Genomic DNA, 27,121 nt, shown 5'->3' with positions numbered 1-27,121 from the left:
CCGTAACACGCCTCTCTGGGACAACGTCACACTAACCCATCATTTCACCAACAAATGGAAGTTTTATAAGAAAACTAATCAGAAATCACTGGAAACAGCGTTGAAAACAAACACGATAAAATTAACTTGAATATAAACTTGAATATTTAAAACCCAAGCATCGATGTTTTACCACAGGTTTACAATAAAAAGTGATACATTGATCATAATGAATTAATTTATGTAAAAATTGCACATTAGTCACTCAGAAATAAATTACCGTTAGGTCTATTTCACAAAAGAAAGAAGACACACTTACTTTTTCAGTCGCGTCTGTTTCTTTATCTGGTAACTTAGTTACAGGACATATTTACATCACATTTAGAAAAAATGATCATTTCTACAAATATATGCCATACGACCTGAGGAGCTTTAGCACTCTCTCGACTCCCATACAGATATTTTCAGTCAGAGAAACAGAGGAAGCTCCCGAAAAAAAAAAGTTACTTTATTTTTTGATAGTCCGGTTTAAAGAGACGAGACGTAGGCTATGACAGATAAAATAAAAACATTACTGTGATAGCCTTTAAGATTGGTCTGATTTCTTCAAGCGTTCGCTATGTTGTTTTTTTTACTATGCGTATCTTCAAGCGTTTACTATGTTTACTAAGGTAACGGCTAGCGCGCATAGTCTTTTGCACCACAAACAGAAGGCATTCAAACATGAACGCGATTTAAATTATTTTATTTTTAAGTCTTTAATGCTGACAGAATCATCCGGCGCTGCCGTCTCTACACGGTAAACTCCTCCTCTGTTGGTAACCACTCCTCTAGCCCGAGCTGGCCCGCTTTGGCCCAAGGTATTCGACAGGCCAGAAATCCTGGCCGTTGGCCCCGAGTAAGCCCCGATCAAGCCCCGGAAGTGACAGTGGAAACGCGACTGGCCCTGGCACGCACTAGCACGGCCCGGCCCTGGCCCGACAGTGGAAACGCGGCTAATGTTTTCAGGTAAGCCGAAGTTTCTGAACACGTGAAGGAAAAGTGCTTTAGCTGGAGGTTCTTCATTGGGATTCGGCATGCTTTGGAGAACCTGTCGACTGCCACAAGAACACAGGTGAAAGATTGGGATTCTGGAAGGTCTGTGATGAAATCTACTCCTAGGTGTGACCAGAGTCATTGAGGAATGGGAAGTGGATGCAATTTATCTTCAGGTAGGCTTGCTACGATTGTCAGAATGAGAGTCATAGATCCAGATGCAAGTAGCCTATAGCAGTTTATTGTGACAGACAGGACAGCGGAAATACTCAGAAAACCACAGTCATCAGGCTGGCGAACTCAATGCAATAATCCAAGGAGAGAGAGAGAGAGATGAAGAGACAGGAATCAAACTCAGCGTGGAAACTCAGACCGGGCAGCTGGTTGAAGAAAACTCTAGATCGATCTCCGAACTGCACAGACGAGATGCAGGAATGACTCAGCTAGGAACTCAGACACAGGAACTGGGTGAGAGAACAAAAGAAGAGTGACGAACCGACACCAAGCATGTCTCACTCCAGCTAGATATAGGCAGCAGACTAGCTGCAGCTGAATGACTGATTGGAGTGATCAGCTGGTGACTAGGCAACATACAAGCCACCACACACAGACCCAACACCTACAAACACACCGGACAGATATGCAAAATGAACACATGGATTCATGAACGGTGTTACCGGTTACATCACTTGCCCACCGCGGCCCCGCCCCCTCCGTCTTTTTAGATTTCTTTCACCGTCACCCAAATTAGATTTTTTTTTTTTTTTTTATAAAATCATTTAGTTTAGTTAAAAGAACTATCCAAGTTAATGGAGCAATATTTTGGTGTCAAAGCGAAATGTAAAATTGCCTATTTAAGCGAATTTGTCATTGTACTGTTTTGTTGTTGTGTTTTCATTAAGAATAATAGGCTAATGAACTCACCATTCAAGCAATCCGCCCCCGAATTGGCGCTAATTTGAAAGTGAAACTAAAATGCGCTCGTCCGCACGGGCACAAATAACAGTGCATGTCCACGGGCGGAGCACACCACTAGGAATGTCCGTGCGGACATGCGCATTTTAGTTTCACTTTCAAATCAGCGATTTAAAAGCCCCGCCAGTGACACCGGTATTACCGGTGTTGTCACACTTCGATTAACCGGTGAGAAAATATCTTCACCGTCACATCCCTACCTCCAGGTAAGTGACGAGGAGATTTGGAGATGGCACAGGTGGGACATCCTTGCCTGAACTCCCTCATCCTTCCTTATATGGGGCCACCAGTTAGGCACCTATTAGATTAAAAAAGGTCAGAGAGAAAATTAAAGCACCGTGGTACAACAATACTACGCATGTTCTAAAGAGAGAAACCCGTATTTTAGAGCGTAAATGGAAACAAACTAATTTAGAGGTCTTTAGAATCGCGTGGAAAGACAGTATGTCACGTTATAAAAAGGCCCTAAAAGCAGCCAGGGCTGAGCACCTCCGCAAACTAATAGAAAATAACCAAAATAATCCAAGGTTTTTATTTAACACCGTGGCTAGACTAACAAATAAACAGACATCACCCGAACAAAATATCCTGTTACAGTTTAGTAGTAATGATTTTATGAAGTTCTTCACTGAGAAAATAGAAAGCATCAGAACCACAATTGTAAACGTTCAATCTTCAGTTGCGCCTTATAATTCAGCCTTAATTATCACCCCGCAAGAACAATTACAGTGCTTTACAACTATAGAACAAATAGAGTTAAATAAACTTATCACTTCCTCTAAAACAACAACATGTTTATTAGATCCTATACCAACTAAACTACTGAAAGAAGTGTTACCTGTAGTGGAAGAGCCTCTCCTCAATATTATTAACTCGTCTTTATCTTTAGGTCATGTTCCAAGAACATTTAAACTGGCAGTTATAAAACCTCTCATTAAGAAACCACAATTAGATCATAATAACCTAGCAAATTATAGACCCATTTCAAATCTTCCATTTATGTCTAAAATATTAGAAAAAGTGGTGTCCGCTCAATTGTGTTCTTTCTTGCAAGAAAATGATATCTATGAGAAGTTTCAGTCTGGTTTCAGGCCGCACCATAGCACTGAAACTGCGCTCGTTAAAATCACAAATGATTTACTTTTAGCTTCTGACCAAGGCTGTATCTCAATACTAGTTTTACTTGATCTTAGTGCTGCGTTCGATACTATAGATCACACAATACTCTTAGATCGACTACAAAATTATACTGGTGTTCAAGGACAAGCATTAAGCTGGTTTAGATCATACTTATCTGACCGCTACCATTTTGTCTATTTAAATGGAGAAAAATCGATCATAACTCCAGTAAACTATGGAGTGCCGCAAGGATCTGTGTTAGGCCCTCTGTTATTCTCAGTATATATGATGCCACTTGGAAATATTATAAGGAAACATGGAATTAGTTTCCATTGTTATGCTGATGACACTCAAATATATATTTCATCACGGCCAGATGAAAACGCTAAATTATCCAAATTGACAGAGTGTGTTAAAGATATAAAAGATTGGATGACGCGTAATTTTCTTTTATTAAATCCAGACAAAACAGAGGTACTACTTATCGGTTCAAAAAACCGCCCACAAAACCTCTCGCAATACAACTTTAATATAGTAGGATGTCCTGTTACTTTATCCTCTACAGTAAAAGACCTGGGTGTTATACTCGATTGCAACCTGTCTTTCAAAAATCATATTTCATATGTTACAAAAACCGCCTTTTTCCACCTTAGAAACATTGCTAAGCTATGTAATATGCTATCAGTTTCTGATGCAGAAAAGTTAGTTCATGCATTCATGACCTCGAGACTAGATTACTGTAATGCTTTATTAGCCGGTTGTCCTGCATCCTCAATTAACAAGCTACAGTTAGTCCAGAATGCCGCCGCTAGAGTTCTTACTAGATCAAGAAAATATGATCATATAACACCGATTTTATCATCACTGCATTGGTTACCTATAAAGTTCCGTATTAATTACAAGGTATTGCTACTGACTTATAAAGCCCTAAACGGCTTAGCTCCAGTCTATTTAACGGATCTTCTATCGCCCTATAATCCATCGCGCTCTTTAAGATCACTAAATTCAAGGCTTTTGGTCATACCTAGGATATCCAGATCCACCAAAGGAGGGAGAGCATTTTCACATTTAGCTCCAAAACTCTGGAATAGTCTTCCTGATAGTGTTCGTTGCTCAGACTCGCTCTCCCAGTTTAAAACTAGATTAAAGTCGCATCTCTTCAGCCAGGCATTCATATAATATTTTTAATCTTACAGTTCAAATTACAATCCGGCCTCTAGTTAATAAACGCCAGAGGAGAACTGGCCCCCGACTGAGCCTGGGTTCTCCCAAGGTTTTTTTTTTCTCCATTGGGTCACCTGATGGAATTTTAGGACACTATTAGGTCACTTGATGGAGTTTTTCGGTTCCTTGCCACTGTTGCCTTTGGCTTGCTCAGTTGGGGATATTCTGGGGATATCTAATTTGATTTTATCAATAAATTCCACTAGAAACAAACCTTGTTGTATTATTTTAATTTAATACTGTGAAGCTGCTTTGATACAATCTGTATTGTGAAAAGCGCTATACAAATAGACTTGACTTGACTTGACCAGTACTGGTTGCGGAGGAGCGAGAGGGTTTGCTGACTGCTGACTCCTGAGCCTGAGGAAGAGTGTACAGAGTCCATGAGGGTAAGGCTGTTGGAACATAAATCTCACCCTCAGGACCGGGAGAGTGGCCTCTGCGATCCGTTCCTCCAGATCCCACTGGATACTGTTAAGGACGAAGGCGCAGAATCAGGTCCCATATCAACATAAGATATCAGCGCCATATTGGGACTTTAGAGTGATCATCTCATCGTCCATCTCTACAGTCTATGGTCACGACTGATGAAGAGAGACTCGAGGATGAATCGATACAAGGCTTTAATGAGGATTCCTCAACAGAACTCAACACCGGAGCGTAAAGCAATGAGAAGTATTCAGACAGGGAACTCAGCTTGATAGTGACAAAGTGTCTCAGTAGAAGCTCCCAGGACTGAGGAGGATCCCGAGCGCCATTAGTATGTGTGTGTATCTGGTGTGTGGTATGTGTGTGTATGTGGTGTGTTTAACTCAAAACTGGTGTGTGTGTGTGTATCTGGTGTGTTTCAGACGGGCTGTCGGTGCTGCTGGACGTGTTGTCTGTGATTCAGAGTCACTCATCCAGTCAGATGAACCATACAGACTTCAAACTGCTTTACCACGGTAGGAACAGAGAGTTTGTCTGCGGTTTTGAACGTGTGTATCACTCATACGTGTGTGTGTGTGTGTGTGTGTGTGTGTGTGTGTGTGTGTGTGTGTGTGTGTAGTCAGTAATCTGGTAGGAAAGATGGACTCGAGTGAGTCTGAGCTGCTGCTGTCTGGGTTCAACTGTCTGTACTGCTTCCTGTGTGTGTGTCCGTCACACGCCACCGACAGAGGTAACACACACACTCTCGCACTCACTCACACACAAACAAGTCAAGTCAAGTATATTTGTATAGCGCTTTTCACAATACAGATTGTATCAAAGCAGCTTCACAGTATTAAATTAAAATAATACAACAAGGTTTGTTTCTAGTAGAATTTATTGATTGATAAAATGAGATTAAATATCCCCAGAATATCCCCAACTGAGCAAGCCAAAGGCAACAGTGGCAAGGAACCGAAAAACTCCATCAAGTGACCTAATGGAGAAAAAAAAACCTTGGGAGAACCCAGGCACACACACACACACACACACCTGATGGTTGTGTGTGTGTGTGTGTGTGTGTGTGTGTGTGTTCCAGTGGCGTCTCTGCTGCTGGGTAATGTCAGGCTGATGGAGCTGCTAACACACACACACACACACACACACACACACACGCATACGCACACACACACACACACACACACACACACACACACACACACACACACACACACACACACACACACACACACACACACACACACACACATACACACCTGATGGTTGTGTGTGTGTGTGTTCCAGTGGCGTCTCTGCTTCTGGGTAACATCAGGCTGATGGAGCTGCTGGAGAAGGTCTTATCTTCCTCTCCCTCTTCATCATCTTCATCACTGCACTGCTCCTCCCTGCTCCTGCTCTCCTCCCTCGTGCTCCTGCAGAACAAACACGACGCTCAGGTGAGACACACACGTCCTGCTCAGGTGAGGTGTGTGTGTGTCGCAGCGCTAAACACCTGACGCGTGTGTGTGTGTGTGTGTGTGTGTGTGTGTGTTAAAGGTGCAGAAGAGCATCAGTGTGGATCTTCATCAGATACTGAGACGACTAGCCTTCAGCAAGAGAGAGACAGACGCGCTGCTGCTCGGTAAAACACACACACACACACACACACACACACACACACAGAGTTAAATAATGTAGAAAGTTCAAACTGCTGAAGTTTCAGGTTTGATTTTGTGAGAAAACACTGATCTGATTCCTCAAGTGATATAATCTCATTACAGGTTATCTGATTTAAAGCACCCCTGTGTGTGTGTGTGTGTGTGTGTGTGTGTGTGTGTGTGTGTGTGTGTGTGTGTGTGTGTGTGTGTGTGTGTGTGTGTAGTGTGCAGTGTGCGGTTTGTGCAGGTGTGTTTGGATGTGGACGAGTCTGGTCTGGTGTGTGTGTGTGACGCAGCGCTGGAACGACCCCTTCAGACAGCAGACGGTGCTCTACACCCACTGGGACACAGCGGCACAACCAGCCTCATGACGGCCCTCAGCGCACTCATACTGCAGGTACACACACACACACACACACACTCGTGCTGCAGGTACACATGCTGTGAGTGACAGTAAATCAGTGATTGATGTGTGTGTGAGCAGAAGCAGGATCTGCTGGTCAGCGCGGCTCTGAACTGTCTGACATCTCTGATGGAGTTTCTGTGCCGCAGGACCCCTGAATCAGGTACACACACGCACACACACACACACACACACATCTTCACATGCGTGTGCTTGAATCAGGTTTACAGTGTACAGGTATCAGTGTTTACAGTGATTATCAGTGAGGCTTCAGATCAGACACAGTGAAGCATAATGACAACAGCTGCATCATTTTACCCTTTCTAGAAGTGAGCAGTGCGATCAAATAAAGTGGCATGGTCACGTATTTTAGTAATCCTCATAAATTAAGTTTAATTCGAAAGCTTAAAAACTAAGGGTGTAACGGTACACAAAGATGACGGTTCGCTACAGCAGGAGGAGAACCTAAACATAAAATTATTAAACAGTGGTCAGGGTTTCCCATACATTCATTAATTTGTGGCGGCCCGCCACATATCAACGCTGACCGCCACGGATTGATTCAGATTTTTTAACTATTTAATATGGGTAAAATTGTATTTTATTCGCGCTGCTTGCTCCCCCTCTCTCTCACAAACTGACAATGGAGGCACGACTAGCCCCTCCTTCTCTTACCGCACGATCTGAATCAAAACATGAGCATGTAGAGGGCGGATTGTTGCCGGTGCTTAAAGGAGAAGTTCACTTTTAAAAAAACTTTTGCTGATTATTTACTCACCCCCATGTCATCCAAGATGTCCATGTCTTTCTTTCTTCAGTCGAAAAGAAATTAAGGTTTTTGATGAAAACATTCCAGGATTTTTTCACATATTATGGATTCCATTGGGACCCAAACGGTTCAAGGTCCAAATGACAGTTTCAGTGCAGCTGCAAAGGGCTTTAAACGATACCAGACGATGAATAAGGGTCTTATCTAGCGAAACGATCGGTCATTTCAAAAATAAAAAAAAAAGTTTACGTTTTATAAGCACAAATGTTCGCCTTGCTCTGTTCTGTGATGCGCGTTCGTGACGTCACGTAATACGCAATTACGTTGAAAAGGTCACGCTTGAAAAATTGAAGAAAATGTTCTTTTTGGCTTTTTAATATTAAAACACTCAGGATGCGCACACGAAATGGGCATTTTAAACGATAAACTGACACAAATACATTTGAAAATGTTTATATGGTCCTCCTTCCGCACATTTGTAAACACATCAAACTTGACCTTTTCAACGTAATTGCGTATTACGTGACGTCACGAACGCGCATCACAGAACAGAGCAAGGCGAACATTTGTGCTTATAAAACTTAAACTTTTTTATTTATTTTTGAAATGACCGATCGTTTCGCTAGATAAGACCCTTATTCATCGTCTGGTATCGTTTAAAGCCCTTTGAAGCGGCAATGAAACTGTCATTTGGACCTTGAACCGTTTGGGTCCCAATGGAATCCATAATATGTGGAAAAATCCTGGAATGTTTTCATCAAAAACCTTAATTTCTTTTCGACTGAAGAAAGAAAGACATGGACATCTTGGATGACATGGGGGTGAGTAAATTATCAGCAAAAGTTTTTTCAAAAGTGAACTTCTCCTTTAATGCTTATTCCCCCAGCGAAGATTCCAGAATCAATCCGGAGTTGAATGGTTAGTATAATGAACACTGTTGCTCAACATAACTCTGAGAAGTTGTCTAGATGTTAAGCGCTGTCGCGTTTCATTACAGATTCGTGCAAAACTTTTGCGATTTTTTTTTCTAAATATCAATTAACGTTACAACTATTGCGAAATGACGGCGTTTCCATTAACCGATGTTATGCGACTAAAACGTAATTTGTTCCTCTCGCGATCAGTCATTCCAAAAATCATTGCAACGGACGTTGGTAGGTTCATATCACAGCCACCAGACTAGACATTATATTATTATTATCTCCAGGTTCAGGTTGGTGTGTGTTGGTTTTTGTCCACCTCAATCTCCAGGTGTGCGTGTGTGTGTGTCTGAGTCTGTGTGTGTCCACCTCCAGGTCCAGTTTGGTGTGTGTGTGTGAGCCTGTGTGTGTCTGAGTCTGTGTTTGGGTCTGAGTGTGTTTGAGTGTGTGTCTGTGTTTGAATCTGTGTGTGAGTCTTTTTGAATGTGTGAGTGTGTGTGAGCCTGTGTTTGAGTGTGTGAGCCTGTGTTTGAGTGTGTCAGTAAGTTTGTGAGTTGTGTGTGTGTGTGTGTGTGTGTGTGTGTGTGTGTGTGTGTGTGTGTGTGTGTGTGTGTGTGTCCAGTTCCAGGTTTGTGTGTGAGCAAAATTTGCAACAAAAAGTCTGTGGAGCAGTCATAGCATAGAAATGTAGCAATGGCAAAGTCTTTAAGTTATCTGACACTAAGTGTTGGCAATGGGAAGTACACATTGTCAATAAAAATGTATGATATATATATATATATATATATATGATATATTTTACTTAATCACCCCCCCGCCCCCCCCGTCCCCGTCCCCGTCCCCGTCCCCGTCCCCAAACACCACACCACCGCAAATAGAATCTAATTCTGTGGGAAACACTGGTGGTTTACTAAACAGATGTAAACCACGAACAACACTGTGACGATGGCGTACATCAGCCACCAGGGGGCTCTACGCTCACATCTCCTCCTCTGGAGTCAGCAGCGGCTCCGGTCGCTCCGGCTCATTTACAGTCTAGGCGAGCTCAATTGGTTGGGGGCGTGCACCTGAGACGCGTCTCTCTGTAGGCAAGGGCGTGGTGAGCTGATACCTGCTTACGTCACGCAGTACCGCAAACGTCCAATAGGAAAATTCAACTGCAGTAGCCGCCATTCAACCTGAAGAGGGCAGCACTCAGATGTTTTTACACCATATATTGTTGAAATAAAACACTGTAAACACAAATGTCAAAATAATTACTTGAATCAATGAACAGCATTAATAAAGCCCCATTCTGACAGATCATTAGCTAAAAAGGGTTTTAGGGTTTAGTTACCCTTTAAATTGGAAGGTAAAGTCCACACTAGAGACTTAGTAACTACTAGCTAGTTTGTAGCTAACTCTACTTTATTCCGTTGCACCATTTTTCCTGTATGTCAGAGCGTCAAAATACAAATCTCACTCGCCGATGTCCATTGGCCCGATTCTTAGCACTCGATGGGGATTTGGCTCCCAAGTGAAATTGCAACGCGTCAGTCATTCAGGAAACGAGTGTTACGACGATAAACGAGATGATACTGTGGCAGAAATGTATTAATTGGTGACATGAAAACACGTGTGTGTGTGTGTGTCATTTTTTTTGGTATAGCGCTTAAACAAGGAAACTCAATTTTAAAAAAAATTTGGTTAGACATTTACACAGTCCTGCTGCTGACTATATTCACATCTATAATATTGTGAATTATTCCTTGTGCTGTGAGAGAAATATAGAGACTGAATACTGTATGGCTGCTTTATATGGAGAAATGCATGTGTGTGTGTGTGTGTGTGTGTGTGTGTGTGTGTGTGTGTGTAGTGCAGCACATGGTGGTTCATCAGCCCTGGACTCGTTTCCTGCTCTTCTCTTTACTGTCGTGTGACGGGAGCCTGAGACCTGCGGCACTGCAGCTCCTCACACTGGTAACACACGTTACGTAATACACATACGTAATCAAACGGTCCTCACAAAGAGTTATACATGTACACACACAGACAGACACACACACACACACACACACACACATGCATGTTCTGCTGACTGATTCACGTATGTGTGTGTGTGTGTGTGTGTGCCCGCAGCTGGTGCGTTTCAGCGGCAGCGTCTCGCACTGGAAGTCAGAAGTTGAGTCGGTGTGTGAGGAGGTGGAAAGACGAGGAGTGATGGACCTCACTGACCACAGCAAACACACACTGAGCACGATGCTCACACAGGTGTGCAACACACACACACATTTTATTATTTTGATCTAATTTGATTTGATTTTAATTATATTTATTTGATCAGAAATACAGAAAAGCAGTCATGTTGTGTGTGTGTGTGTGTGTGTGTGTGTAGTGTTGTGCTGTTTCTGCTCCTGATGATCTGAGGATGAGGATGGATGCTTTACTGGAGTCTCTCCAACCTCTTCCTCCCTCTGACGCCTCAAACAGACACATGCTGTATCCTTCACACACACACACACACACACACACACACACACACACACATTCCTCTGACCCGTGTGTGTCCTTAACACAGAGTGTGTCAGTCGGGTTGGACGGGTCTCTGTCTGTCTGTCAGACCTCACAGCCGGTGCTCAGGACCTCTGATACACACACAAAGTAACACATAAACACAATAACACATAAACACAATAACACACCTCTGCAAAGTTGTACTTCTTTTTCTACGGAAGAGATGCCCTACTGAAATATGTTCATATGCTTATTTACATTAATGACAATCAGTTACTCATTTTATAATTTATGTTGTAACAAAAATGATTATTGATTAATATTCATTATTATTGTTAAGAATAGCTATATTCGTTTTATGTTTTGTGAGTAGTAGCAAAAATGGTTGATTAATATTCATATTATTGTTAAAAATAACTAAACTCGTTTTTGTATTTTGTGAGTAGCAAAACTAGTTATTGATTAATTTTGTAATCATATTAAATAATTTCATAGATGTTTCTGTTGTAATCTGTGTCGCGTGTTGATCAATATCAGTATTGATATGTTTTCATCTGCCGCGTCTAAAGAATTAACGCCTATCAAACGCTGTCGATGATCGATCGTGATGACGCGAGGCTGACGTCAGCGTGCGTGCGGTGCGTCGCTCTAATCGCTCCGTGCGGAAATCGCGTGGCATCAGCGGACTGGAGGACGCGCGCGGCATGTGAATGACCCGATCGCACGCGACGCTCGCATCGCAACACGAGCGTTTGAATCGGCGGGGGATCGACGCGTTTCACCGATGATCGCGTGCGCTTCGCGTTGAAGGTGAAGGTGAGTGCGATCCGCATCACGCACGCGATCACCGCTGCAACATCTGCACTGATTATGACGCGACGCGATGTAGGGATGCGCTCTCTATTCTATAATATACTCGTGATTTATATACTGTATTTTACAGGTCATATTTAATATCAGTTCAGTTGCTAATGGGAATGATGGTTGCATCAAATACCATAGTAATACCATTATGGTGCTGTTTGAGTACCAGGGTAAATTAATATGGTAATCATTCAGTACTGCGGTATTTCCATGTGAATTATGATGTGTATGAATTATTTCTATCATATTAGACAGTAGATAGTTGACTGAGCTGGACTGGATAACCCTTGCTGCTATGAGGAGTGGTTACATTATCTGACTGACTGCAAAATAATCAGTATATTGGTTGTTAATAATATTTTTTACTATTAATAATAGTAAAATAATATTATTTATAATTATTATATGTGTTGTATCAAAGTGGTTATTGATAACTAGTCTGGTTTGAGCTCTGTGTCTCAGGACAGGAAGTAGAACTGTGGGTTTGGTTCTGAGCAAACATGAAATATTAAACACAAATCCCTCGGGGTTTATAGTTTCAGTCGGTCTGAAGCAGATGCTGGAGCATCATGTCTAAACAACACTAATACCCACTTCAGACAGTCTGAACCGTGTGTGTATCATATAACAATCATCTGGTATGATTATTACACTCGCAAGGATTTTGCCTTGAAGCTTCCAGTCAAGTAATTTATTTAAGGATCGCATAACCCAGAAATGGGTCATTCCTCGTGCCATTTCCAGCCTGTATGGCGACTCTCTTCTGCTGAACGCTGAAGAAGATATTCTGAAGAACATTGGGAATCACACAACTTTGGACCCCATTGACCTTCATTATATGGACAAAATCATTAGAGATGCACCGATGTATCGGCTGATTTTTTAAATCATAAATCTCAGCCATCGGCTATAGCGTGAAAATAGGCTGATATAACAAACCAACGGTTCATTAATTAACTGCGTGAAGAAGGCACTGAGCTGAATAAGATCTCATATTCATAATCCAATGTTTTTCTTTGGGTAAAATAATTAAATACTTGCCAAAACTAAATTAAATCTGTACAAAATGCGGCATGTATCCTTTGAGGTTTTAAGCCTTGCGAACTTAAATATTCAAGCGCAACTGAACTCAATTCTGCTCACTGAGAGAAATTCACACACGTCCAAAGAAAATCGCTCACTACTCTTGACTTTTGTAACTTTAATAAGGATTAATGTGCATTTAATTTATACAGTGAATAATATGCAGTTATTTCTGTACCTGAAAACTACTTTTAAACCAACCATAAAAAGCACTGTTTATGTGCTTGTATCCTGTTCTGTTGTGTTTATTTATGTGTTTCTGTATGCCTGCTTAATTAAATGGATCCAATCCATGTTCATTAGAAACGATTTGATGATACAGCAATAAATTAACTAGTACTACCACTGTTGCTAATTTAAAACATGATCAAAACACTCACCATTTTAATGACAAAACTTCAAATAAGAGAGAAAGTGAAAAATATCGGTATTGGATTGTTTGTTCAAATTGGTATTAAAAAAAAAAAACTCTGTCAATCTTGTGTGTTCGACAGAAGAAAGAAAGAAAGTCACACAGGTTTGGATTATCATCTTTCACTGGTTTAGTGTAAATTCAGTTTATTAAAAAAGTTTATTAGTATTGTGCTTTTCACAAAACATAGTTTTAAAAGGGCTTCACAGGAAATGGATGTTTCAGTGTTTCCGGGCCCAATTAAACAGGAACTCGAGCATTAAATCTAGAAATCACCTTTAATTAGCCAGGAGTGGAAAACTCTGGTTTGTTTATATCTCAGTATTCTCATGTTTCCACTTTAGTCTGATGTTAAATTTAAAATCACACATTATTTATTCATTTTATTTATTGAAAGGTTCAATTGAATTTTAGAGAAGATTTGAGTAATCCAAACTCTTTTATAATGGCCATTATGTTGTGAGCAGATGCATTTGTGATGTTTATTTATGCAATTTAAATTATTGATTACATTATTATTTTTGTTTTATAATATTTTGTCTTCTTGTAACTACTGTATGAAAGCTTGTTTCTGCAGATTTTTTTTTTCTTGCAATTCCGAGTTAATATCTCTCAATTCTGACTTTTTTCCTCACAATTCGGAGTTTATATCTCACTATTTTGACTTTTACACGCAATTAACGAGTTTACCTCTCAATTTTGACTTTTTTTTTCTCACAACTAGTTAAATATCTTACAATTTTGATTTTTTTGTCACAATTCCAAATTAAGATCTCACAATTTTGACTTTTTTTCTCGCAATTCCGAGTTAATATCTCTCAATTCTGGCTTTTTTCCTTACAATTCGGAGTTTATATCTCACTATTTTGACTTTTTTTTTCTCACAACTAATTCAATATCTTACAATTTTGACTTTTTTGTCACAATTCCAAATTAATATCTCACAATTTTGCCTTTTTTCTCGCAATTCTGAGTCATCAAAATTTTGTCTTTTTTGTCACAATTCCAAATTAATATCTCACAATTTTGCCTTTTTTTCTCGCAATTCCAAGTTAATATCTCTCAATTCTGAATTTTTTTTCTCACAATTCTGAATTTAGATCTCGCAATTAAGATTTTTTTTCTTCTAGCAATTGCGAGCTCATATCTTCACAGTTCATTGTGATATAAACTTTGAATTGTGAGAATAAATAGTAAAAATATATAGAAGACAATTGCATCTTTTTATCTCGCAATTCCAACTTTATATAAACTCGGAATTGTGAGGAAAAAGTCAAAATTGTGAGGAAAAAGTTGCGATTACCCTTTTAAATGTTTTAGGCCTATTTCATGGCGAAAACAAGCTTCTATAGTCCAGCACATCAGTGTTCTTGTAACTGTAGAATGAAAGCTTTTTTCTGCTGTTTTTTTCCCTCACAATTCTAAATTTATATCTCAATATTTTGAGTTTTTCACACAATTCCGAGTTTATATCTCGCAATTCAGACTTTTTTCCTCACAATTCAGAGTTTCAGAGTCTCACTATATCTGTGATTGTTCTGGTGTGTGTGTGTGTGTGTGTCTCCCTCTAGTGGTCATGTTGAGTGTTTGTGCTCTGCTGCTGCTGGCGGCTCCGGCGGCCCTCGGCTCCGACTCGGACACACCGAGACATCGACACGACTCCAACCTGGAGATCTGTATCCTCCTCACACACACCAATCAGTGTGTGTGTATGAGTGTGAGTGTGTGTGGTTTGTTGTCCTGAACGTCTCCCTCAGATAAGCGTCTGTTCGAGACCAAGAGGAAAGATCAGCTGAAGGCTCTGAAGAACCTGGTGGAGCTCAACGACATCAACCAGCAGTACAAGATCATTGACATCATGCTGAAGGGCCTCTTCAAGGTGTGTGTGTGTGTGTGTGAGAGGCTCAGTCTGATGAAGAGCGTGTGTGTGTGTGTGTTCGAGAGAGCCTCAGTCTGATATAGAGTGTCTGATCAAGTCTGATCTCTGTGTGTGTGTGTGTGTGTGTGTGTGTGTGTGTGTGTGAGAGGCTCAGTCTGATGAAGAGCATGTGTGTGTGTGTGAGTGTTCAAGAGAGCCTCAGTCTGATATAGAGCATTTGATCAAGTCTGATCTCTGTGTGTGTGTGTGTGTGTGTGTGTGTGTGTGAGAGCTTCAGTCTAATGAAGAGCGTCTGATCGAGTCTAATCTGTGTGTGTGTGTGTGTGTGCAGGTGCTGGAGGACTCCAGAGCTGTTCTTATCGCTGCTAACATGCAGCCGGACGATCCGTTTCCACTTGACGACAAAATCAAAGAAGGTGAAGAGACTCTTACTGATATTACACACAGGCATGAAAACTCCTCACCTTTCGGCGAAATTCGCCGTTTTAAAACCTAAAAGGGTCACCTACGTGATTTGTGCAGATCCGATGAGAAAATATTTATGGGGGGGGGGGTCGTGGTCGAGGTCGATGCTGAGGCCGAGGCCAGCATTTATCCCCTATAAAGTTATCATAAACTTCGCAGCTTTAAAAAACAATCATCATTCCTAATGCCGAAACATGACAGCCAATACGAGTCAGAGTAACGTTAGGCCAGAAATGTTTTCAAAGTCTTACCGCGAGTCTGACAACTGGACTGCCGAACAAACCGCACGTCGGAAAGCAAGCTTGAGGTAAGTTAGCTTGCAATGTTAACTGTCCTGTCAGATACAGACAGCGATGTTGCCAATGTCATTATTTTGATATTTTGATATAGAAGTGGGCGAGATAATATCGCGAGCGGGCGCGGGTGCCGTGAGCGCTGAGTGAGCAGGAACAAGTAGCAGTGTTATTCATTGCGCGGCTCGCGAGCCTCATGTGGCTCACCAAGCTTTAATTTGTGGCTCGCTTGGCGGTAATAATACGGTGATATGATAATGCATTCACTAGAGATATTTCATAAAAACATTTATAACAAGTAGGGCTTTAACATAACCCATTAAAAACTCAAAGTGTCAGCTCTATTACAAATATTTTCGATCGGATTGAAAGGGGTGGTTTACAGAGAGAACGTGAAAAAACTTGATCGATTGAAAACCGAAACTGAAAGGACGACGTATGACGCGCTGAACGAGCTGTTCTCCTGATGAATAAAGTGTCATATAAATGAATGAGTATCCTTTCATTCTATAATTCTCCTTTCACTCAGCATCTGTGAAGTGAAGCAGGACAACGCTCACCAGTCCTTGTTTCAGATTATCATACAGACGACTTGTTTGGGGCATTTTTAATGCGTGATAAATAGTAGTAGTAAATAGTTTTTTTTTTTTCTCTTGACACCCGATGAAACACATAGTTCAGCGGCCCACTGGTTCTTTTCTTGATTGACATTGGGCTAGCCCAATCACATCTTTAATGTGAAGTATAGAAATATACTCTTCCAAGTATAGAAATTAGTACAAAACTAATTATGAAAGTTTCCTTTATTTTTCAGTGCATTTGTTTTACAATATGGCTATTACTATCATGGGATTAATATTATAACTATTCTTGTAGTAGTAATGTAGACAGACACTGTAACTAAAAGAGTTTTGAATTTTTCTTTGTTTAATTTGCACCAGATTGATGAATTTAACATTAAAAAGCACAACATTTTCTTACGGGGGACCATGCCCCCGAACCCCCCTAGAGTGGCAGAGGTCCACTCATCACAGTGATCCAAAAATCCTGTGAGAAACACTGGTAATACTATGCCAATGCAGCTTACGGATTTTTTGGGGGGGGGATTGATCACTGTGGAGTATGGTTCAATTCTATTAATAAGTGAGAATTTTGTACTTATTTAATCTGTTCGTGTTAATACTCACGCGTTCCTACTCACTCATTACATTTTATTTTTTGACAAGCTACAGTTTTTTTTTGGGGGGGGGGGATATGCCGCATCCTTCTCACCTTTTTTACCCCTGACCTGTTTTCATGCCTGTACACACACGCCCTCTGAAAGCATGTCATTTATTTGTGTAGCGCTTCATGCTGTTCAGAAATAAACAGGAAAAACAAGATTCTTCAGTCACTCGTTTCAGTCTGAACTGCAGAAGAGAATAGAGATGAAACTGTCATCGATCTAAAACAAGCTGAATGTGATTACACTCGTATATCAGTATTTGCTGAGCTAAAGTCAAGTCAAGTATATTTGTGTAGCGCTTTTCACAATACAGATTGTATCAAAGCAGCTTCACAGTATTAAATTAAAATAATACAACAAGGTTTGTTTCTAGTGGAATTTATTGATTGATAAAATCAAATTAAATATCCCCAGAATATCCCCAACTGAGCAAGCCAAAGGCAACAGTGGCAAGGAACCGAAAAACTCCATCAAGTGACCTAATGGTGTCCTAAAACTCCATCAGGTGACCTAATGGAGAAAAAAAAAAACCTTGGGAGAACCCAGCCTCAGTCGGGGGCCAGTTCTCCTCTGGCGTTTATGAACTAGAGGCCGGATTGTAGTTTGAACTGTAAGATTAAAAATATTATATGAATGCCTGGCTGAAGAGATGCGACTTTAATCTAGTTTTAAACTGGGAGAGCGAGTCTGAGCAACGAACAGTATCTGGAAGGCTATTCCAGAGTTTTGGAGCTAAATGTGAAAATGCTCTCCCTCCTTTGGATGATCTGGATATCCTAGGTATGACCAAAAGCCTCGAATTAAGTGATCTTAAAGAGCGCGATGGATTATAGGGCGATAGAAGATCCGTTAAATAGACTGGAGCTTTATAAGTCAGTAGCAATACCTTGTAATTAATACGGGACTTTATAGGTAACCAATGCAGTGATGATAAAATCGGTGTTATATGATCATATTTTCTTGATCTAGTAAGAACTCTAGCGGCGGCATTCTGGACTAACTGTAGCTTGTTTATTGAGGATGCAGGACAACCAGCTAATAAAGCATTACAGTAATCTAGTCTCGAGGTCATGAATGCATGAACTAACTTTTCTGCATCAGAAACTGATAGCATGTTACGTAGCTTAGCAATGTTTCTAAGGTGGAAAAAGGCGGTTTTTGTAACATATGAAATATGATTTTCGAAAGACAGGTTGCAATCGAGTATAACACCCAGGTCTTTTACTGTGTAGAGGATAAAGTAACAGGACATCCTACTATGTTAAAGTTGTATTGCGAGAGGTTTTGTGGGCGGTTTTTTGAACCGATAAGTAGTACCTCTGTTTTGTCTGGATTTAATAAAAGAAAATTTCGCGTCATCCAATCTTTTATATCTTTAACCTGTTAAGCTGCAACCCCACTTTTGAAAAATCCCCAGAAATGACATACCCAAACTGAAACAGATACAGTTCATGAACCCTTTAAAAGCACAAGTATGATCTCATTTGAAAGCTGACACCTGGCAGTTTATTGTAAATGTAGAATTAATTATTGTCATAATGACAAATTTTTTTATAAATAGCTTCAAAGTTTTGTAAAATTATTAGAAATTAATTTTTATGAAACATCCTCATGAAAATAAAATTGAAGTTGGCACTGGAGCAATCTAGAAATGCACTACAGCTAAAGCCATATGTCTAAACATTCTATGTTTAAAATCTGAAGATAATAAGTCCAAAACTCTGTATTTAGTTAAATGTTTTTCAAGACCATGTCATGTGACTTTATTTTGATTTGACGCTAAAATGCTACTGATGTTTATTGTCATCTTCTAACCATCTATCCAGTATATTGTCTCTATTGTTTTGTGGTGCAGACGATCCCCATTCAGTCTCAGTCTCCCCCTGCACACATTCACACCTCTCCAGCCTGGTTATGGCTCGAAATATGCATTTCTTTTGTCTGCATTATAGCTACTAACGACTGGCTATTCACAGGCTATTCATAGGGTTTCAGTCCCTAATTTCTTTTCTCAAAGTTCACCACACATTTTAAACTGTATCAAATGCATTTCTTGAATAAAGACACATTTCAGGTAGCATTCAAAAAATAATAAAAGTATAACTTCTAGGTACCAGGTGCACCTAGGGCTAGCTAGCATGTTAGCTTAGCACACCATCAATACACGACATTAAATGAGATTAAAACCATGTTTGTGCTCTAAACTTACTTTTTAACGCACGTTGAGTATTTTAAATAATCTTCTGTGATCTAATTTGGCTTCAGATAAAAAAAATCAGACAGAAAATATACTATTGGATAGTGTTCTGCACAATGATAGTCTATATAGATTAGCATTACATTATAAATATAATCTATTATTATGAAAATACCTGGCATGGCTTGAAAAACACAGGTAACTCAAATATCAGTGCAATCATGTTTATTGTCTTCAAAACATCTGTATCTGCATGTTACAGCGCGATCTCTTGTTAGCTTTGTGTGTATCAGTGACGTCCTGGAATGTCACATGGTCATGGCTCTTCTTCATGTTCCATATATGGACTATTATTGTGCATATAGCGCCCTCAGGCTATTGGTATGAATTAAAAAACACAGTATCGGAATACCAAATGCTCATAAAGATTACATCGACGCATTTGGGTATAAATTCAATAAATATTATTCCTGTCTATAGAAATATGATGTAAATCTATGAGAATCTATCAATATTTCTCCAAATCTGCACATTTTTGAGCTAAAGCCCTGAGGGACGTTGTTTTGTGTATCGCTGTCATGACGACAGCACGGAGTTTTTTATGAATGAAAGCGGCTGACGCGCATAATTCATATTAAAGGTATCGACTCATTTTTTCATTTCATAACTCCTGACACAAATTAAGACATAACTGTCACTATGAGTTTCTCAGAATACAATAGTGGTCAAATACTGAAACTTGAGTATTATATCTTTTTAATTATGTATAGTTTGTCAAGGTATAACATTAAATCTGATAGTAATTTTGAATTAAATAAATAAATAACGCTTCAGTGCGCGGGCGCACTGGCAACGGTTAACAGGTTAACACACTGTCAATTTGGATAATTTAGTGTTTTCATCTGGCCGTGATGAAATATATATTTGAGTGTCATCAGCATAACAATGGAAACTAATTCCATGTTTCCTTATAATATTTCCAAGTGGCATCATATATACTGAGAATAATAGAGGGCCCAACACAGATCCTTGCGGCACTCCATAGTTTACTGGAGTTATGATCGATTTTTCTCCATTTAAACAGACAAAATGGTAACGGTCTGATAAGTACGATCTGAACCAGCTTAATGCTTGTCCTTGAACACCAGTATAATTTTGTAGTCGATCTAAGAGTATTGTGTGATCTATAGTATCGAACGCAGCACTAAGATCAAGTAAAACTAGTATTGAGATACAGCCTTGGTTAGAAGCTAAAAGTAAATCATTTGTGATTTTAACGAGCGCAGTTTCAGTGCTATGATGCGGCCTGAATCCTGACTGAAACTTTTCATAGATATCATTTTCTTGCAAGAAAGAACACAATTGAGCGGACACCACTTTTTCTAATATTTTAGACATAAATGGAAGATTTGAAATGGGTCTGTAATTTGCTAGATTATTATGATCTAATTGTGGTTTCTTAATGAGAGGTTTTATAACTGCCAGTTTAAATGTTCTTGGAACATGACCTAAAGATAAAGATGAGTTAATAATATTGAGGAGAGGCTCTTCCACTATAGGTAACACTTCTTTCAGTAGCTTAGTTGGTATAGGATCTAATAAACATGTTGTAGTTTTAGATGAAGTGATAAGTTTATTTAACTCTCTTTGTTCTATAGTTGTAAAGCACTGTAATTGTTCTTGCGGGGTGATAATTGAGGCTGAATTATAAGGCGCAATTGAAGATTGAACGTTTACAATTGTGGTTCTGATGCTTTCTATTTTCTCAGTGAAGAACTTCATAAAATCATTACTACTAAACTGTAACGGGATATTTTGTTCGGGTGACGTCTGTTTATTTGTTAGTCTAGCCACGGAGTTAAATAAAAACCTTGGATTATTTTGGTTATTTTCTATTAGTTTGCGGAGGTGCTCAGCCCTGGCCGCTTTTAGGGCCTTTTTATAACGTGACATACTGTCTTTCCACGCGATTCTAAAGACCTCTAAATTAGTTTGTTTCCATTTACGCTCTAAAATACGGGTTTCTCTCTTTAGAACATGCGTAGTATTGTTGTACCACGGTGCTTTAATTTTCTCTCTGACCTTTTTTAATTTAATGGGTGCAACAACATCCAATGTTCTAGAGAGAATGGTGCTCATAGTGCTAGTTAGTTCTTCTAGTTCATCTGTTTGTTTGGGTTCAGGCAGCAGCTGAGACAGATCAGATAAGCAATTTGAGAAATTATCTATGGTGGATGGAAGGATTGTTCTGCCTGGTTGATAACGCGGCGCCGCATGACATATTACAGCAGTACGTAATATGCAAGTTACCATGTAATGGTCAGTGACTTCATCACTTTGCGGTATAATATCTATATCGGTTGGATCGGTTCCATGTTCCATATCATGTTCCATGATATAGTCCCCAAATCAGCTCAAAAACATTATCATATTCATCAATATACGGTTTCATTTCATTATAGACTGACATCTATCAGTTTATAAACACAAGAACTGCTGTGTTCTCATGATGAATACATGCAAATGTAATATTGAGATTAATATCAACTATATAGACACACCACTGGACAAAAGACTCTCTTATGCATTTATTTGATCAAAAACCAGGGTCCGAAGTGAACTTTTTGGCTCACCTGCCACGGGGACTGGTAGATGAAAAAATCCACCAGCCAAGTATTTTTTTTACCGGCCAAAATAATAAACAGATTTTTTTTTTTTTTTGTCACATATACATTCATTTCAGTACATTTAATTGAGATAATAAAAAATTGTCCAGAGCAAAATGTGAAATGTATAATTAAAAAAAAATATATATATATATATATATATATATATTGATCAAAATGAGAGAAAAATATGAAATATTACTATCATTGGGGTGAAATAAAAACATGTTTTGTCAGTTTCGTCACCTGACTCATGTGGAAGGGAAGGCAGAACGTACTCGGTTACTTGCGTAACCTCGGTTCCCTGAGAGATAAGGGAACGAGTATTGTGTTGCAAACGCTATGGGAAAAGAACGGCCATGGTGTGTAAAGGCCCTTGCACACTAAGTCCGAAATTCGCGTACGAAATTTTCGCATGTTGAAAAATAAATACGACATCACGTTATGTCAATCACGCTTGTACACTGCCTCCGAAACTTTCGTCCATCAAAAAAAAAAAAAAACGAATCAGGTTCGATTTTCTGTGTTTTCCGCATCCGTAGCAAGCATTTTGAATGGTGTTTTGACAATTCAGAGTCACTGATTCTCGAAAGCGAAAAAACGCATGCGATAATTTCGGACTCAGTGTGCAAGGCCCTTAAAGCAGAAGCAGCCTGGCCAGCGGCGGAGTACCGTTATGCACGATCCGCGAGTTCTGAAGACGTTCTGCATGGCTTAGATGGGTGCGCGACCTTTGCTCTCAAACTGCCAGCACTGGGAGGACACAAATGGGCGGCGACCGCTTCTTCCAGTGGCGGGAGCTTCACATATCCTTTTTCCTCAGCGCCGTCAACAGATGAGAGCTTTAAGAGGCAGAAGAGCACGGGCGCGCTGACAATTCCATATTTTGGTATGAACATTCACCCGCCAGTGTGGAAGATAGCCTTTTGCGATTTACTCGCCAAACGGAAAATCTACCCGCATTTGGCTCTTTGCAGACCTGTGTAGATTTCAGACCCTGTTAAAAACACAGTAAAAACGGTGAAATATTATTCCAGTGTAAATCAGCTGTTCTCTATGTGAATATATCGTAAAGTGTAATTTATTCCTGTGATCAAAGCTGTGTTTTCAGCATCATTACTCCAGTCTTCAGTGTCACATGATCCTTCAGAAATCATTCTGATATGAGGATTTGATGCTCAAGAAACAATAATTATTATTATCAATGTTGAAAACAATTATTTACATTTTTATTTCAGGATTCTTTGATGAATATAAAGTTCAAAAGAACAGCATTTATCTGAAAAATAAGCTTTTGTAAACACTCCCGTTCAAAAGGATGGTGTGTTTCTAGCATACTCTTATGTGGTGATTTCTAATAATATTTGACCAAGTTGAGTGTGTGTGTGTTTCTAGCGTACTCTCACGTGGTGGAGAACACGGCGTTCTTCGGGGACGTGGCCCTGCGGTTCCCGCGCATCGTTCATCATTACTACGAGCGTCACGCGGACTGGAGCGGTCTGCTGCGCTGGGGCCTGCGCTTCTGCAACCAGACCGGCGTCTTCAGCGGAGGAGCGCATCAGCACGTGCTCACGCTGGTCAGCGCTCGGCATCATGGGAAATAGCAGCATTATGACATTATTCAGAGTCAATGAGCTTTACTTGTGTGTGTGCGTGTGTTTGCTTTAGATGTCACAGGAACTGGGCATCACCGAGAAATCTGCTGACTTCCTCAACCCGTATCGCACTGAACGAGACGACGTGAGTCTCACACACACACACTCACACACATAGAGATGGATATTATAATAATCTAATATTAATGAAATGTTATTTGATGTGATTGTCATGTTTATGTCCACTGAATTTTGTTAATAATGAAATTGGGGGTTAATCAATGTGTTTTCAGTCACCGTACAAATTAACATGTACATTAAATGTAATACTGTTGTTTTTCTTTATAATTTTACATTATAAATCGCAGTTCATTAATGGCTCAAATTGAACTCAATTTAATTTCAGCAAATTTTATTTTTAAAAATATTCTAAAAACTTGTTTCCCACTTTACTCAAATATTTGAAAACATTTACAGTCTAAACTTGATTTAAATAAATTAATAACATAATCTAACCAGCTAATCAAAAACTGTTTTTTTTTTTTTAAAGCACTAAAAAATTCAGTTTACTTCATGTTAAAAATACCCGTTTTTCTAACCCATACATGCTTAAACAATTGCCTGATGGGCTGAATGAGCCCTTCTATGATCACTGCGATTGCCTCTATAATCCTGTACAGTAAAATAAATAAGAGGGATTCGGGACGGAATCGACTGGGCGTGACGTCATGCGCTTTCACGCTCACCTGGCTATGTCTGGCAGGTTTGTGTATTCGCCGCCATTATCCGCATCAGCGAAGACAACTCAAGCGACTTTTGCAAAAGTAGAAGATGGATTCAAAGAGACCGGCTTCTAGTTCATCCCAAACCCCAACGCAAACTCCACATAACCGCGTGCACAACTCTGGTTGCAGTTCCGTGTGTCGCCAGAAGGGGGCATAGTTCGAGACTTGCACCTTTAAATGTTTGAAAACACTCTGGGCCAGATGTACTTACGCTTTTGTGCCCACTTCAGGCGTATTTGTTTCGCAAAGTGTGCATAAAACCATGGCGAGATATGTACGAGCGCAAGACTGCCTGTCGCGGGAACTGAAAATGGCAAAATGCGCTTTCCGTGTCATGCATATGCACTCATGGGATGGTCAAGGGGAGAGTGGGAGTGTCACATAAAGAGATGGGAGGGGAAGCGTAAACTGCGCCTAAGTATTGTATTCTGCGTTATGTACAGAAAAAGCCGGTGAAAGCGCTCCTCTATTTTGTGCTGAAAATTCTCCGCCTCTTAAAAGCAGGTGTAACTTAGGAAGCGCGGGTTTCCTGGCATATGCCTCCTGGTGAAATGGCAGCAGAGCAAGACGAACACATAGGCTAAGGAGACGCGCAGTTTACGGTATAGTGGGTGGGGACAGGCGCTGATTACTTGAGGAACTGCAGGTTTGGTACATAACACACACACACTGCGGTTTCACATCAAGCGCTTTCTGCGTCTTGGCCATGGCGCTATTAATGCTGCATTCGCAAATGTGCGAACATCTGGCCCACAGAACTTGCTCGTTTTAAATTAAATCTAACCAGTTAATCACAAAATAAAACATTTTAAATAAAAATTACATTTTATATTGCAGGTCATTTATGGCTAAAATTGTATTTTCATAAAAAAAAACTTAAAAAAAAACTTTTTTAGTCTTAACATACTCATTTTAAATTAAATTAATAAAAATATTATGTAACTTAAAAAAAATAAAAATAATCAAATGTATGAAAACATGACCATATTATGTGTGTGTGTGTATATATATATATATTCATATATATATATTCATATGTATTAAAAATATATATTCTCAGTTTACTCCAATATTTGATACAATTTAGTCTTAATATACTCATTTTAAATTCAATTAATAAAAATATGTAACTAAAAAAAAAAACATTTAAAAAAAATCAAATGTATGTAAACATGAACAGTCTGAATTTACTAATTAGTAAAAAAAAAAATCTAACTAATCAATCTAAAATGAGTTTTAATGCACTTTATTCACTCATATTAAAATGTTAAAGTATTTATTGGACAAAATCAGTGTAATTGATGGGCTGTAGTGTGTAGATGGAGCCAGTAGGAGTCAGCAGAGCTTCAGATGTTGTTCATCAGTCAAGAAGATAAACTCAGATTGTGTTTAAAGACTTCTATACATTCTCCTGTTAAATTATCAATCAATAAACCGTAATAATAATAATTAGCCATTAGATTTATAGTGACTGTTTTGCTTTGGTTTCTACTTGATTGTTCTACAGTGTACATGTTTGTTCATGTGTGAACTACAGTGTGACTGTTGTGCTGAAGTGAGTCTGTGTGTGTTTCAGGTGCTGCACACGGCCGAAGCCTTCCAGAAGATCCTGCGTGAGGAAGAGAAGAGGAGGAGGAAGGAGGAGAAGAGGAAAGAGATCCGCAAGGGCCCGCGCATCTCTCGCTCTCGCAGCGAGTTATAGAGGCGGGAGAAGCTCACACTCAATCAGGGAGCCTGTGCTGGATCTCTCACGGGCCTCGACAGGTTTACAGGTTTCACAACGAGTCTCTGAACACTTCTGTGTTCAACTCTGTTTGATTGAGGAGGCTCTGCGTTAGATCCACTGCTGGTAATGTGTGTGTGTGTGTGTGTTAAGTGCTGTAGCTCTGTACTGGGGTTAAGGGGGAGGGGCCATGGGAGGGGGAGGGGTCAGGTGGGCGGAGTCAGATTAATGGGGTTTGTAAGAGTGGGAGGAGTTCTGATTGGGTGGGGTTCATGCCTGTAAGGGTAGCCAGAGTGGGTGTGGTCATGTATAGTGGGTGGAGTGATCAGTGGGAGAGGTAATAGTGAGTGGGAGTGGTCTAAGTGGGCGGAGTCTTCTTTGCCAGGGTAACCAGAGTGGGTGGAGTCTGTTGAGTGGGCGGAGTCAAAGTAGGTAGGTAGAAGGTATTTTGGACACTGCAGTGGCAGATTATTTCGATATTTAACACAAACTTGATACGTTTTGATAATATAAAGTCAGAAATTGTTTCTACACATAAAATCCATTTGTTTAGATTAAATATAAATGCTTTATTTGGGGATACCTTATAGTCTAATAAGAGAATTGTTGGTGATTTAATGTCTTTCTGCTTTCTTTAGAAACTATTATTGATTAAAGATTTGTATATTTAGCCCATGTGAAACGGACAAGCGTTAATGATCTGACCTCAGATCAGAGCTGCACTGCCAGAGAAACTCTTTAGCCATGAATCTGAATCAAACTGATGTCAGTGTGAATGCGGTTCTGTGCTGATTCGCTTCAGTTTCAAGACGCTTTCATGCAGGCTTTATCGATCTGATCATGTGACTGTTAGTGGAATAAGTCTGTTCAGCATCTGTGGGAGATTATTACTGACAGAATTAATAAAGTCTATTGAACAAACTCTTGCTGTTTCTCGGTTCATTTGTGCTG

At 39.8% G+C, this 27,121-nt stretch overlaps 2 protein-coding genes across 2 annotated transcripts in view; both read left to right on the top strand.

Moving 5' to 3' along the window:
- Positions 1-11,154, top strand: part of mei1 (meiotic double-stranded break formation protein 1) — a gene marked incomplete at its 5' end in the record, with an annotated part of 34,267 nt that extends 23,113 nt beyond the window's left edge. The window contains 10 exons of the mRNA XM_084431221.1: positions 5,184-5,276; positions 5,381-5,491; positions 6,046-6,197; positions 6,298-6,382; positions 6,623-6,795; positions 6,883-6,964; positions 10,346-10,449; positions 10,609-10,740; positions 10,865-10,968; positions 11,058-11,154. Of these exons, the coding sequence (XP_084287347.1) occupies positions 5,184-5,276; positions 5,381-5,491; positions 6,046-6,197; positions 6,298-6,382; positions 6,623-6,795; positions 6,883-6,964; positions 10,346-10,449; positions 10,609-10,740; positions 10,865-10,968; positions 11,058-11,118 (1,097 nt within the window). The 3' untranslated portion in view covers positions 11,119-11,154. The remainder of the gene's footprint in view (positions 1-5,183; positions 5,277-5,380; positions 5,492-6,045; positions 6,198-6,297; positions 6,383-6,622; positions 6,796-6,882; positions 6,965-10,345; positions 10,450-10,608; positions 10,741-10,864; positions 10,969-11,057) is intronic.
- A 470-nt stretch (positions 11,155-11,624) lies between these two features.
- Positions 11,625-27,091, top strand: ccdc134 (coiled-coil domain containing 134). Its single transcript, XM_084412530.1, has 7 exons — positions 11,625-11,799; positions 14,914-15,018; positions 15,100-15,221; positions 15,553-15,637; positions 23,463-23,644; positions 23,736-23,807; positions 26,024-27,091. The coding sequence occupies exons 2-7, from the start codon at positions 14,919-14,921 to the stop codon at positions 26,147-26,149; spliced, it is 687 nt and encodes a 228-aa protein (XP_084268656.1). The 5' UTR covers positions 11,625-11,799; positions 14,914-14,918; the 3' UTR covers positions 26,150-27,091.
- The last annotated feature ends 30 nt before the right edge of the window (positions 27,092-27,121 follow it).

This window comes from Rutilus rutilus (genome assembly GCF_951802725.1).
Source record: "Rutilus rutilus genome assembly, chromosome: 1".
NCBI classification, from domain to species: Eukaryota; Metazoa; Chordata; class Actinopteri; order Cypriniformes; family Leuciscidae; genus Rutilus; species Rutilus rutilus.
This window is presented reverse-complemented; position numbering and strand designations above follow the sequence as displayed.